This window comes from Pocillopora damicornis, chromosome 6 (genome assembly GCF_964200805.1).
Source record: "Pocillopora damicornis chromosome 6, jaPocDami1.2, whole genome shotgun sequence".
Classification (NCBI taxonomy): domain Eukaryota; kingdom Metazoa; phylum Cnidaria; class Anthozoa; order Scleractinia; family Pocilloporidae; genus Pocillopora; species Pocillopora damicornis.
The window spans coordinates 9819874-9833200 of NC_142675.1; the positions used below are offsets into that span (position 1 = coordinate 9819874).

The following is a 13327-nucleotide window of genomic DNA, read 5'->3' on the forward strand; positions in this document are numbered from 1 at the left end:
GCGCTATAATTTCACCGAAAAAATACTGAGCACTGACTTCCCAAAATTACGCCTGCTTTGCAGGCTAGTTAAGCAGCGCACACAAAGTTCTAATTTGGAAACGGCAGATGTCTGTGACAGTTTTCTGTCACTCTAAATAATTCATTCTCATTTACACCTACAACCTACACCTACAACTCCTCAGAGTGACTAAAATCTGATTTCTCTTTGTAGCAACACTACTGAATCAACCATGAAGGTCATAAGAATAAAGAAAATTATCAAAACTAAAGAAGTTCAAAATTGCCACACAAATTTTCCTTGCCAGTGTCTTAAAAATATACAAGGAGCAGTATGGAGAAAGTACATCTTAATGTGGAGATGCAAAGGATTAAAACATCAAAGGGTTACTAAACGAACATCCGTAAAATTTTGAGACTTTGCAGTGATACATCTTCCTCAGCTTTCAACACATTACTGTAGAAGTAGGCTGTTTAAGTATAATTTCACGGCACAAATCTCTCCAGCAGTGTCATTAGAATTCTGTCACCAAGAGCTAAAGTTATAAAATTCTGTCTTCAGTCATAAAAATGAAATGAGTAAAAGATAAAGATGAATGGAAGAGTTTGTTAAGAGCTTTTACCCAATAAAGAATATTTCTCACCCAATCTTTGTCTAGAAGAGATGTCAATTGGGACGTATAAAGATTCATTAATAAAATTCTCAGATTATAAACTGATTGATTTTTAATTACAAGATTCCAAACCCTGATCCCATTCTATGAAGAACCACACCCTTTATTTTGGTACCAAAATCCTGCTTAACATGATTTCTACCTGTCATGATTCTTTTGCAATTAGAATGTTTTGAAATATTTTGTGTTATTAAAAATATGATTCTATAAAACTGATTAACATTTACTCTACTCAGGACAGGTTCAAACCCTCATTGGCACAAATTTATCTTTAATTGCTCTTCTTGTTGCTGGACGGTATCCAGTCAAGATGCCGACAGTTCAACTCGCCAACACCAACTCGCCGATGTATAAAATCGAGTAGAGATCTTGTCTAGAAACCCAAGTTCTTTTTAAAAAATCTGACCAATTGATATGATGAGTCTTTACAGTATTGTTGTCACACAACAACTCGTTCGCATCTAAAGCTTATTTGGTCATTGGCGATGTTCAACTTGCTTTATTCGCCTTTAGATCCCTATAAAATTTGTTGAAAATAAAAATTTTTTACTAAAGATCTTGTCTAGAAAGCCAATTTTTTTTTTAAATCTGACCTATTGACATGGCGAGTCTTTACAGTGTTGTTGCCACTCAATAACTCGTTCGCGTTTGAAGCTTTTATAGTTATTGTCGATGTTTACCTTGCTTTATTCGCCATGAGATCCTAATAAACTTTGTTGGAAGAAAAAAATGTTTTTTTACTGAAGATATTTTACTTTTCTATATGTTTAACTTCTAACAAGTTGTGCTGGATTGAAGACCAACTCGCCAATGTTGCTACTCAATCCTCTACGTTGGCGAGTTAACCGTCGGCGACTTGACCGTAACAAGGCAACCACATCCTGTCTGGTGGTCACAGTATCATGAAAGCATATACAGGTATAAAGCCCTTACAAAACATTCTTTACAATACCATTGTAAAAGGTGCATACAATATATGGTTACACTCATCGCAATAGACAATGAGCAATCTCTCCTTTTAGGCGAAGTCCATTGCAGAAGCCAAGAAAAACGAGGAAAAAAAATGATTTTAGCATGCAGAGTGGAACTCTGGAAGAAAGGCAAACAAATAAAAGTCCTACTTTTGTGCATGTCACTCCAAGAGCTCTGTGCCATGCATCAGGAAATTTGGTTTTTTAACTGCACGAATGAATTTGCTGAAAAGCAGGGACTACCTGCAGTCTATTATCCTAAAAAATGGAAAGAAACTTATTGAAAACCAACATGAAAAAGCAGTTCCAAATCTTGAGAATGGACTACACCTAATTAAGAACAAGTTGGGTACCAGTATAAGTTTGTTTCTTGTAGCTACAGCATATTTAACATGGCAAGTTCTTTCGAGGATACCAGGTCAGAAGGTAATCTTCCATTTTTATCTTTCACTTTTACAAGACTGGAATCCAACTCAACAAACAATCTTACAACTTCTTTTTGCAACTTCTCAACAGCCTGAAATTTAAGAAAAAGGAAGACATAGTACTGTAAGCTCATACATCAAGCATTTGATTCCCTAACCAGCTATTTTGTTTAATTCAATAGAAAGTGAAGTCCTACTTATCACAAATCTTTAATAGACCATGTACAGTATAGAGAGCAAGGCAAGTTTAGGTACTATGAAGTTGATTCTAAAATACAACCTACACTCCCAAACATAATAAGTTGGGACACTTCTTCCTAAAAACGTTTTAGATATTCCTTCCTCCTTCTCCCCTTTTAAATGTTGTTAGTTGCCAATGTCTCTATGCTATCTTGAAGACATTAAGAGGGAGTGCATGTCCCAAGGAATGCACCTGGGAGTGTGGGTCCTTTGCTGTTTGAGGAGGTAGAGTAAGAAGATGTTAAGCATGCTTTTGATGATAAAGAGGCTGTATTATAGAATTGAGGCCTGATAGGAATAATGCTGATGATGATGATGCATTTTTATCATGCATTCTCCATCATAAGTGCTCAAATATGTTTTAAAACACTTTAAAGGTGACTACAGCCAGAGTGCATTGAGTAGTTTACATTGGAGGGAAATTTTTGCAGGTGCCCTGAATACTCTATTGTCCTTATCCAAGAAGACTAGAACATCCAACCATTTGCAGTTGTCAGAGCAAAGGCAGCACTTTCTCCTCAGCTGTTTTTATTAAGAACCTGAATGTTGGTTTGGTCTGGGGCTCAAACCCTCAACCCTCTGCAGGGAAGTCCAGTGCTCTCCAACCTGAGCCAGCAGGCAACTTCCTATGGGAGTCGGAATATTCTTTGCTACGTTACAATTTTTTTTCAGTATGAGTACTCAGGAAATTTTGGAGATTGACTCGCTCTCTTTAGCCAAGGATTACATCACATCCTCTTTGACTGCCCAGCACACTTGAAATCTGAGCAACTGTACCTAAATGTTGAAACTCACTTTTAAATTAAATCAAACCACAACAGTTTCATTGTCACCTTGTGCAAAGGGATTTGTCCATCACTATCACAAAGTCTTAGATCAGCACCATATTTGATAAGCAGGTTCACCACTGACATGTGACCAGAGTATGCTGCTCTGTGTAGTGATGATACTTTGCCCGACTTTGTCTGAGCATTCACATCTGCACCTTGTTCCAGGAGCAACTGACAGACCTCTTCATGGCCACTGCGGCTGGCATAATGCTGTGAAGAAGGAAAACAGACATAGATAAATAACCCATAAATCACATGAATAATTCTTTGCCAAACTCTTATCTGTTTTCAAGGTACAATGACTTTGGTTTGAGTGAAAAAAAATACTGTTATGATTTCCTTTAAAGACACCCAGAACAACCAGAAAGTTTTAAACAGTATAAGTGACCCATGTTTCTCAAACTTTCCTTCATGGAAATGAAGAACACTTCAAAATTTGCTTTGCTTCTGACACTTAGCTTCCTGGCTGAATTGGCAGAAACAGCCAAGTAGTGCAAGGTAAGTAGGTGGCAGTTTCTTCAGCCTTTTTCCTTTCTTTCATTGCAGCTCACCTGTGGGGATCATTTCTAAACTTTTATTTCACAACTAGATTAGGCAGGTGCAGTTGCAGGGGACAGGCAAATAGGAAACATTGTGAGAGCTACATTCATGAGACACCCTCCATGGAGTTGGGGTTGGGATTCGTCAATAGCCAATGACCGAAAATAACATCATTTTTTAATATTATTATTATGGCGTGGAATCTACTCATCTCTGCACACTGACGACAGTTGGATGCTCGTGGGTTTCCCCGAAAGGGGAGGAGGGGAGGGGAGGGACATTGAAGCTTAGAATTGATCGGCGCTTTAAGGATACGATTTACCAGAGCTGTATATCCCGAGCCATCCCTTGAATTAGGGTCTGTTCCCTTGTCCAACAATTTCCTAACTCTGTTTACATCACCATCCAGCGCAGCTTGCCATATTCCTCTCTCAAAGTCCATTTCAGAGAGAGACTGAGCATAAGTTGATGATGTTGATGAACAACCACATTTTCCTGCGCGGTTGACATGATTACAGAGATCTTCCATGGTTAAGAGGATAAATTAAGACATATTTACGACTGAAATGTTTTAAATTAGATTTAAAAAAGACTCCGCTGCCTCAAATTAGATCGTATAAACGATAAATTACGTTCTTCGTTCGCTTTTAGCCAACTACTTCACATGGATCGCCATGTTGTCTTGCCTCCTACTTTGTGTAAAGTAACATGGATAGTGACTCATAAGGTTGCGAAGAAGATTTGTATCACGCAACAGGACCTAGCCACATGATTTCGATAGTGATATGCTTTAAAATGTTCTCAAAAGAAGATGAACCGTCATTTCTTCAAAATGTGACTATTGTGTTGTGAAATGATAAAGATACGTTTCGAGAGAGTTATTACATGACCCTAAAACAAGGACCGCGTGGGCCCTGGACCTACAAGCTCGTTGCCATTTTCCTATCGCTATCATCGATAATTCGTGCTCGTGTCACTACAGATTTTGCAAGTTTTCAGACAAAAATGTCAAGATATGGAGAGACTTGTGTCTTAAATCGACACCGTAGTCCATATGGCCACCAAAATAATCACTATACACGTTCTAGATCTCGCTCAAAATCAAGAAGTCGAAGTAGAGAGAGAAGCCGAAGCAGAGAGCGCTATTATTCAAACATGTAAGTAATAACTTTACTTAAACTGAATTGGTAAGACATGATCATTCAACTTAGGTTAAGGGCGATGTAGTTAATTGAATGCTACTTGCATTAAACTAAAGCTAATTGTGAAGTCTACATTCAACCGACTATGGTACTTTTCAAATGTAATGCCCTGACTGAATAATGCTTACACATCAAAATTTCGTGTGGGGAGTTCGCCTTGAATTGATCCATATTTGCTTAAAATCTTGCAAAATCTTATCTTCTTTCATTCTATCCAACCAACATATTTAGTAAAGTTGACAATTAAATCATTTTAACGCATTTAATACTTTCAAAACACCAGTTGAAGTAAGAAGTGACATGAGGAGAAATGAATGTTAAGTCTGTCAGATCTGTTGGCTGAAGCATAGGAAGATGTACCTTATTCAAATTTATTATGCTTTAACTACAGGCATCACAGGAGAAAAAGGAAACCAACACCGGAGAGCTTCATGGATAGGTGGGTTGCATATCTTGACATTTAGTATGAGTAAACAGTTAATAAGCAAGATGGTAAATTTTAAGCACTGTAATGAATTAAAGAAACATGATTTTTTTTCTCATGTCATAAGCATGGTACAAGTAAAGAAACCTGAGTCCCAATGTTAATGTGGAATATTGCTCCTCTAAGCTTCAGAGAATCCCATACTTCTCTGTAGCTCAGTGGCAATGAACCCAGAGCTTGGGATTCATCTTATCATGAGAGTACTTATTTCACTGTTTTACTGAGTTAATGAGAACTGTAGTTTACCACAGATAGAATTTTCTGTCACTCAGTGATGGAGCATCAGAGCATAGAATTCTGTGACAGTTTTGTCCTGTGCTCATGACTAGATGAATAACATTGTTAATTAGTAAATTTCCTATATCTTACTTCATCATGTGTCACAAAAGATGCATCCTATCCTCATGCCTTACAAACACTCAGTCTACAGAGTACATTTGTACCAATTGCAAATTAACATCTTCCCTGTGGAAGTATCATTGAATCATTGTAAGATGATTCTTCAGAAAAAAAAGTTATTGAACAATTTTTTGAAGAATACAAAAAAAAGATAGGTCACCGTGCTTGTTTAGGAGATATAATGGGCCAAACTTACCCCATTTATGCCTGTAATAGCAATAATCACCAACGTCATTTCATTAGTTCGCAGTACATTTTTCTGCAGCTGGAACCAAGGGTTTTTAAAGTACCACTTGAAAAAAACTTGATAGAAAGGAAGTCTCGAACATATGGAACAATTTTATATACATAATTTATGGAAAATTTATGCAAATGTAAACAACATTGACTCCTCAAGTCATTCCTTTCTAGGTCATAATTTGCATCCTCAAGGAATGGGCTTCATGCACACTTTTAGATTATCTTTTTTTTCCCTACAAATAATTTTCTTTTAATTTCCTCCATTTAAGGGGGATAAACTGTACACCAAAATGATGCAAAAAAAAGTATAGGTCACTGTGCTCATTCAAGAGCTAGAGACCATCATACCTCTTTACTTTGCTCATGGATTGGAAAACAATGCTGTGATCTCAGAATGAGTGCACATGCATTCATTCCCCAGATTATGTGATTTCTTTATGCTCAGTACAGGATGCGTGGTGCAAAGCTGAGGAATCACCTTAAGGCAATTAATCAATAACTGACCAAGACAGATTTTCTTCTTACAGTACTGATACAAAATCAGGCAGACAAGTGACAAAAGTGAAGAAAACTATTGATAAGAAGATCTTTAGTTGATCCAATACCAAATCCTTCCAACTTATGTCATAAGAACTGTATAAAGGACAGTAATGAGAATTACTAATGAGATTGTAGGACTGAAAAGGTTAAACTGGCCAGAAAGTGATGGCTAGCAATTAACTGAACCCAAGGAGCATTACTAACAATTTGCTTGTCAACAACCAGAGAAGATATGAAATGATTGCAGCAAGAGTTGAAGGAGTTAGCTCAAAAACCATGTTTATTATGTTATTTTTGATTATTAAAAAGTTGCTTTTTGACCATTGCAGACGTCGAAAGGAACGTGAAGAGATCAGTGCTACTGGGGCCATAGAAGTTTGGGGTTTGTCCCCAAGAGAACCTCCACCAGAGTAAGTTGACTGTAACAATTAATCAATGAACAAATATTTTTGCTTGAATTATTGTACACATCACAGTTTCTGTGTGAATCATTGCTGCAATAAATAGATGAAGCTCTCTTTGTATTCTGAAACAAGAGAAAAACTTTTTTAGAGGCAGATTTATTGGAATAAGCCAATAGGATACTTGACAATTAAAAAATATATTCGAATGGAGAGTTTTAATTGAAGGAGAGCATTTAGTGTCTATCACACCATGTAAATTTTGAGGTTCTCTAATATGAAGTTTTTTTTGTATTTAATAGTTCTGATGATGAGCTTAATAAGATGGCTCTAGCTGCAGACAGGATGAAAAAGAGTAAGTAAAAAGAACCAGAGATAGTAATTTTTTTTCTCTGACTCCCTTTCACAATTAAATAACATTAACTGAATTAGATGGAAAGATTTGAAGTTAAGGGGCAACATGAACCTTCCAGTGCCGTCAGTTAGAGCTACAACCCACAACCTGGCTAGTGGAAGCCCTCAACCCTTTAAGCCCCAAGATCTGATTGATAATTCTCCCCTCTAGCTGCGATACATCTCCTTGTAAATTGGTTATGAGAATTTGGTGTAAGATCAAGATAACAACTTCCACCTGATTAGTTTGAGTGTTCTCATTACCTGTGTGCAGGTTAATGTTTAGATATTTTAGGGAGAAGTTACATGCTAATCACTTCTAGGAGTTAAAGGGTTAAGTCTACTCACTAATAAATGATGAATAAAGCCATCTTGGACCTCATCAGGAATGCTGTTTGATTGCTGGATGCTGTACATACATTAATTGCTGTAGGCTGGTGTTTATGTATATGAAGAATTGTTAACATTTTGGAAATATTTCTGTGTAGGTGAAAGTGAAAGTGAAAAGGACAGCAGTGAGGAGGAGAAAAAGAAAAAGAAACACAGGAAATCTAGTAAAAAGAAATCAAGAAAAAGTCGCCATAAAAAGAAAAGGTAAGGACCTTGAGTTCTTGTTGTGAACTTCATTTCAATAGTACTGGTACTACCCTTAGTGGACCAATTACATGTACTAAAGTTTATTGGAATGGTAGGTGGTAGGTGCTATGGGAAAAAGATTCACTCAATACAATACATTGTACTGGTATGCACAAGCCTTTCATCACATGCTAAGAACTGAATCAAATGGATATTAACCTCTGACTCCCAAGAGTGACTAGCATATTAAGAATTTCTCCTACAATATCACCCCTGAATGCAACATTAAGGTCACAAGAAGAAAGAAAATGATTACCAACTAGAGATTGTTGAACAAAATCTCCTTGTCAGCACCTGAGGAAACGTATAGAGAACAATATGGAAGGTATTCATACTGGGGTTAGGGTGGAGAGGGTTAAACCATTTTTCTCACTCCATATAGTACATTCACTACTGACTGCACAGTATGAGCTACATGTATTGGTATTGCAGAACTTGACCCACAAGCTTCTTTTGTGCACATCTTTTGATTGTGTTTTGAAAAGTTGCATGTGTGTACGCACTTTTTTTAATGTGCTTTTCGCATGCATTTTGGGCCAAGTACCTGCACTGCGCTGCGCTGTACCAATCGTCATCTGACAAAGACCTCTGATATAGTAGTCAAGCTGTCACAATGTGCATTTAATACCTGACTTTTAAATTATTAATGGTGCTGTTAAATAATGAGAAAAATTATGATGACAATGAGAAATGAGAAAAATGAGAAATGAGAAAAATTATGATGACAAGCACATGATTTTTGGCTGGAAAATTATGGCTGCAGTGAAGACTGTTACTGACTGGATCTTTCTGTTTGGGTTTTCCTTCATCCAGTGTCATGTGACCAGTTTTCCATATTTGGATTGTGCATGAGGTTGAAGTTTGCAGAGTATTAAATGACTGTGTTGATCTTGTCTTCACTGTTTTCTGGACTTTGGGCTGATTCATCACCAAGATCACCTCATTTACAAAATCTACCCATCAAATTGAGCAGTTACTACTTGACCAAATTTGATTCCAACTTGTTTGACTTTTTCTGTTCAGTAAAAAGCATCGCAAGAAGAAGGTTCGCCAAAAGTCAAGCTCTGAGAGTGATGATGAATCAGAAGGTAAGGTACTCCCAACTGATGAAAAGGATGCACAGTTTGAATATCTAGTTTGACCAGTTTTTTTAAATCAGGTGTTGTAATACTCTGTGGGTAAAGGGGCCAGATGAGAAAGAGAAATTTTATTCAGTTTAATTTGTTTCCTTTTTCAGAAGAAGATGCTGATGTGGAATGGCAAGAGTCATGGATTGAAAAGCAAAAAGGTATTATAATTATGATTAAATGTATGAAAATGTCCAATTATGGAGTCTGTGAAGCACATGGTTATCCATTTGTTCACTTTGTTGCAATTAGATAACAATTGCCATCTAAAGAAAATGAGTCATTTCAGTAGGAAGAAAAATTTCATCTTTTGCAGTGTTCTCGATAAAATAATTATGGTAGAAATGAATAGCTTTGAAAGCCTGGAGAGCCTCCTGTTCCTGAGGAGTTCTTGTCTTTCCTGGGAAATTTGGAAGGGTTAGACTCATGCAGTTGCATTTTTTGGCATGTAATGAGGTCTTTTCCAAATTAGGCTTCTTTGCTGTTCCTTGAAGTTGACCATAATTGAAAAATTAAGACATTTTCAGTAATGTTAGAGGTAAAACAACATTGTTAGTGGTAAAAGCTACAAGCAGGAATTCAGTGCATTACAAATGTTTAGATCTATCCACTACCTGCCTACTTTTGAAACCCTTGTATTAAAAGCCTCAAGAAATGGTTTCACTTGAGTACAGTAGTTCAACACTTACCTGAATTTTCCTAATGAAAGCAAGAACTCTTCCTTTGACTCTTAAGAGTGATTAGCATCAAATTTCTCCCTACAATATCACTCCTGAATCAACCATCAAGGTCACAAGAATAAAGGAAATGATCACCAACCAAAGATTGTTAAAAGAAATTCTCCTTGTCAGCACCTTAGGGAAAGTACAAAGAACAGTATGGAGAATATACATACTGATGATAGGGCACAAAGGGATAAGGAATGTTCAATTAATTTGCTTTTGTGCCATCATAGACAAAGATAAAGAGGGAGGCAATGGTGTCATTGGGCCTCTTCCAATTATGCAAGACGCAGGCAATCAAGACATTACTGAGTGAGTAAGACTATCAAGTGATAATAACTCTATCATCACAAGTACAGATCGTGCAACTGACATCATGAACTTGTGAATTGTGTCCAGTACAAAACAATAAAACTTTCATTTGTGGTAAATAAACTGAAGGTACTTGTAGATTATGAAGTGATTTGAGATTGGACCAGTTTATTCAGTAACTAGTTATTTTAGAATTGTCAACTGAGTTGATAAAAAATTTGCCACGGTGAAGATTTTAGGGTTAGCCCTTTGTCAAAAGGGCTTATGCTCAAAATGTCAGCTTTGAAACTCTTCATGGTGGTCAATTTACATTATCAACTCAGTTGATAACACAAAATTACTTTTTTATACTCTCCCACCCATGCAGCACCACAGTTTCTTTAGAACCTTACCCCCTTTATTAAGTAACTAATTGACTGTTCTGCAATGAATAACAATAGTGGACCCCAGCGAGACAAATATTTAAAAAGTTGTTAGAAGGAAGCCAATTTACATTTGTTTCTACTGGTAAGTACTCCTATCAAAATGGGCCAGTACTAGAGACCCCAAACACTAGAGTTTCAAATGGGACATCAGTGTTTGAAATCGGACACTATTGTCTAAAACCAGAAGCTAGTGCCCATATTCAGCCACCAGTGTCCAAAATAAGACACTGATGTCCAAAATTTAACTCTAGTATCCTAAATCAAACATTACTCTCTGAGTCTGGACATTAGACTCCCAAATCCTCCTCTAGTGACCATCTACCTATTTTGTAGTCCTGAAAGGGTTTTCTGGTCTTTCTCACTCAGAAAGGTACACATTTATTTGGCAATTGCTCACAGACCAAAATGAATATGATGCATCTGAGTCACCATCTCAAATCTTGCATTCATTTGTGTTTATTTCTTTCTGTTGTTTTTCAACAGCTTTGGAGGAGCTCTGCTACCTGGTGAGGGTGAAGCAATGGCACAGTATGTGAAGGAAGGCAAGCGAATCCCTCGCCGTGGTGAGATTGGACTCACAAGTGATGAGATTGCTACATTTGAATCATCTGGTTATGTGATGAGTGGAAGCAGGTATGATAGCGTATCTTAATCAGTCAGTAAGAGTATTTTAAAGCCTTCTGTGCTAAAGTTATCTCAAAAATCTTGTTACTAAAAGAAGTGGTGCTAAAAGTAACACACTCCACTTTATCCAGAGGGACTCTGGAACAATAGCATTGTGCACGGGTTTTGCAAATCATGTCACCAATATTTGTGTTTTCTATCTGTACATGAAAGTTTATTGTGTTCTTTACATTGCTGCTGATTTGTCTGCAATAGTTTCTTTTAAATTATCCTTTGCAGACTGGTCAATTTGCTGGTCAGCTTTTGCTTTTACTTGATAAGTTCCTTTTAGACCACAGACTTAAATTTACTGAGAATGAATGTTGCAGTAAGCAAGACTAGTTCTTGTTTATCTTGCTTGGTGGAGTACCAAAAAATGTGAAACAAGAAACAACAAAAGTTTACATAAAAAAACAGCACATACAAGTTAACCATCCAACAATGGTTTTAGCAACACCTTTCCCATTTACTTTCCTCACACTGAATGTAGTTTCACCAACACAATGTATAAAGAGGAAGCTTATAGGCTGATGGAACTAAACTTCCCTGGGAATACCACTTAAAGTGAACAGTTCTTAATTCCATTGTGGAAAAAAAACAAAACAAAAAAAAAAAAAACAAACAAACATGGAAGCTTGCAGCTCTAGCCCATCTGTTTGGGTTTTAGAGTTGAATGACTTAAATTATTTTTTGTCTCTTCCAGGCATCGTCGCATGGAAGCTGTACGTTTGAGAAAAGAGAACCAGATTTACAGTGCAGATGAAAAGTGAGTGAATGTGCCTGTAGATTGTTCTGTGTCCATAGCATCAGGTGGTATTTTTCTTGATTCCAGCCATTCACTGCCTTGTAACTTTTTTTTACTTCTTGTTAACAGGCGAGCATTGGCTATGTTTAACTATGAAGAACGATCCAAGAGAGAAAACAAAATCTTGTCAGACTTCAGGGAGATGATTCATCAGAAAATCAACAAAAAGAAATAGTTGTTTCTCTAGCTATCTTAGCTTCCTCTGGTTCCAACTGCTCTTTCCAGTGTTGCTTGATGATGGGCAGGCATACCAAATATTGGCACACAAGTAGCAGAAAAGGAAATGAGAGAAAGTCCTACCCATAGACAGCCAAAGAAATGCTTTTGCATCATTCAGAATCAATGCACTGTTCTTTTGTGGTCCTGGTTGCTCAGGCTGATAATCAATCTCTTTCCAGTGAAAAGCACAGAACCTTTTTGTAAACACCTACATGTATCTACTGGATAACAATTCATCTGTTGGATAGCATTATCCATCCTTTGAACAACTGGGCTATAGAGTGTGTACTATGGAGGCCTTGATGTTCATGTATGACAATTCTGAATTACAGGTTACAAGGAATCTCTAGGTCATAATGACTAAATTTTCTTGTTGTAAAAATGTTAACCAGGCTGCAGTTTGTTTTATTGACTCAATGGAGCTATCAAAAAAATAATTCAGGTGTAACCTAAACAGTTTTTTAAGATTTTTTTGTTTTTTTCTATTTTACTAAATTATGAGATAAATTGCAAAAGCTTTATACAGACAAAGGTTTCACCATGAAAAGTTTCACTTGTAAGTTTAAGTGGAATTAAGTCAAGTACAATTCTTATGTCATTGATAACAAGCTGACTGGCTGGATATAGTGCACATACAAGCTTAGAGGATATAACCTGATATTGTATAATATATATGACTGTATAATAGTATACTTACAAATTTGAGCTGTGTTTAACTGTGAATTTGAAGTACAGAATTTTTGCAAGTGTTTTATTGCCTACTTCAAAACAGTGCAACAAAAGAGTGCAATGAATAAGAACTCGCACAATTTCAAAGACAAAAAGAAGCTGATCTTTCATTACAAGTAGACAGGTCTTAAAACTGGAATGAAGAAAAATAGTTATTATCCTATAAACTCTCAAGCTCTGATTCCTAATTCTCCCCTCTAGCTACTAAAAATTTCTTTGTGAATAGGTTATGAGAATTTGGTGTTGGATCAAGATAGCAATTTCCACCTAATAAAATTGGCTAGTCTCATTACCTGTTAACTGCATAATATATGGATATTATAGGGAGAAGTTACATGTTGATTCTTTCTG

At 36.6% G+C, this 13327-nt stretch overlaps 2 protein-coding genes across 4 annotated transcripts in view; one reads left to right on the forward strand and one right to left on the reverse strand.

Annotated features, from left to right (window-relative positions):
- LOC113675506 (NKAP-like protein) overlaps window positions 1–13265 on the forward strand; it is a 45251-nt gene extending 31986 nt beyond the window's left edge. The window contains exons 2-12 of one of the 3 annotated variants that reach the window (XM_089208924.1): window positions 4796–4836; window positions 5273–5320; window positions 6874–6954; window positions 7248–7300; window positions 7827–7932; window positions 8998–9062; window positions 9212–9262; window positions 10057–10135; window positions 11044–11193; window positions 11927–11989; window positions 12098–13265. In XM_089208924.1, coding sequence (XP_089065050.1) covers window positions 4796–4836; window positions 5273–5320; window positions 6874–6954; window positions 7248–7300; window positions 7827–7932; window positions 8998–9062; window positions 9212–9262; window positions 10057–10135; window positions 11044–11193; window positions 11927–11989; window positions 12098–12203 — 843 coding nt within the window. In that variant the 3' untranslated portion in view covers window positions 12204–13265. Of the gene's footprint in view, window positions 1–4546; window positions 4837–5272; window positions 5321–6873; window positions 6955–7247; window positions 7301–7826; window positions 7933–8997; window positions 9063–9211; window positions 9263–10056; window positions 10136–11043; window positions 11194–11926; window positions 11990–12097 lie in introns of those variants that run through there. The other 2 variants (XM_089208922.1, XM_089208923.1) reach the window with 2 other exon arrangements.
- On the reverse strand, window positions 713–4419 carry LOC113675499 (ankyrin repeat domain-containing protein 46-like). The gene is made up of 3 exons (XM_089208925.1): window positions 4002–4419; window positions 3143–3349; window positions 713–2161 (listed from the first exon to the last, which is right to left on the reverse strand). The coding sequence occupies exons 1-3, from the start codon at window positions 4206–4208 to the stop codon at window positions 2021–2023; spliced, it is 555 nt and encodes a 184-aa protein (XP_089065051.1). The 5' UTR covers window positions 4209–4419; the 3' UTR covers window positions 713–2020.
- Window positions 13266–13327: the final 62 nt, after the last annotated feature.

Excerpts from the sequence above, each read along its gene's own strand:
- LOC113675499 (XM_089208925.1), bottom strand. The coding sequence starts at position 4,208 with ATGGAAGATCTCTGTAATCATGTCAACCGCGCAGGAAAATGTGGTTGT. Across the intron at positions 3,350-4,001 it reads GCTCGGGATATACAGCTCTG|CATTATGCCAGCCGCAGTGG; the intron begins GTAAATCGTATC and ends CCTTCTTCACAG. Across the intron at positions 2,162-3,142 it reads GACAAATCCCTTTGCACAAG|GCTGTTGAGAAGTTGCAAAA; the intron begins GTGACAATGAAA and ends CTTAAATTTCAG.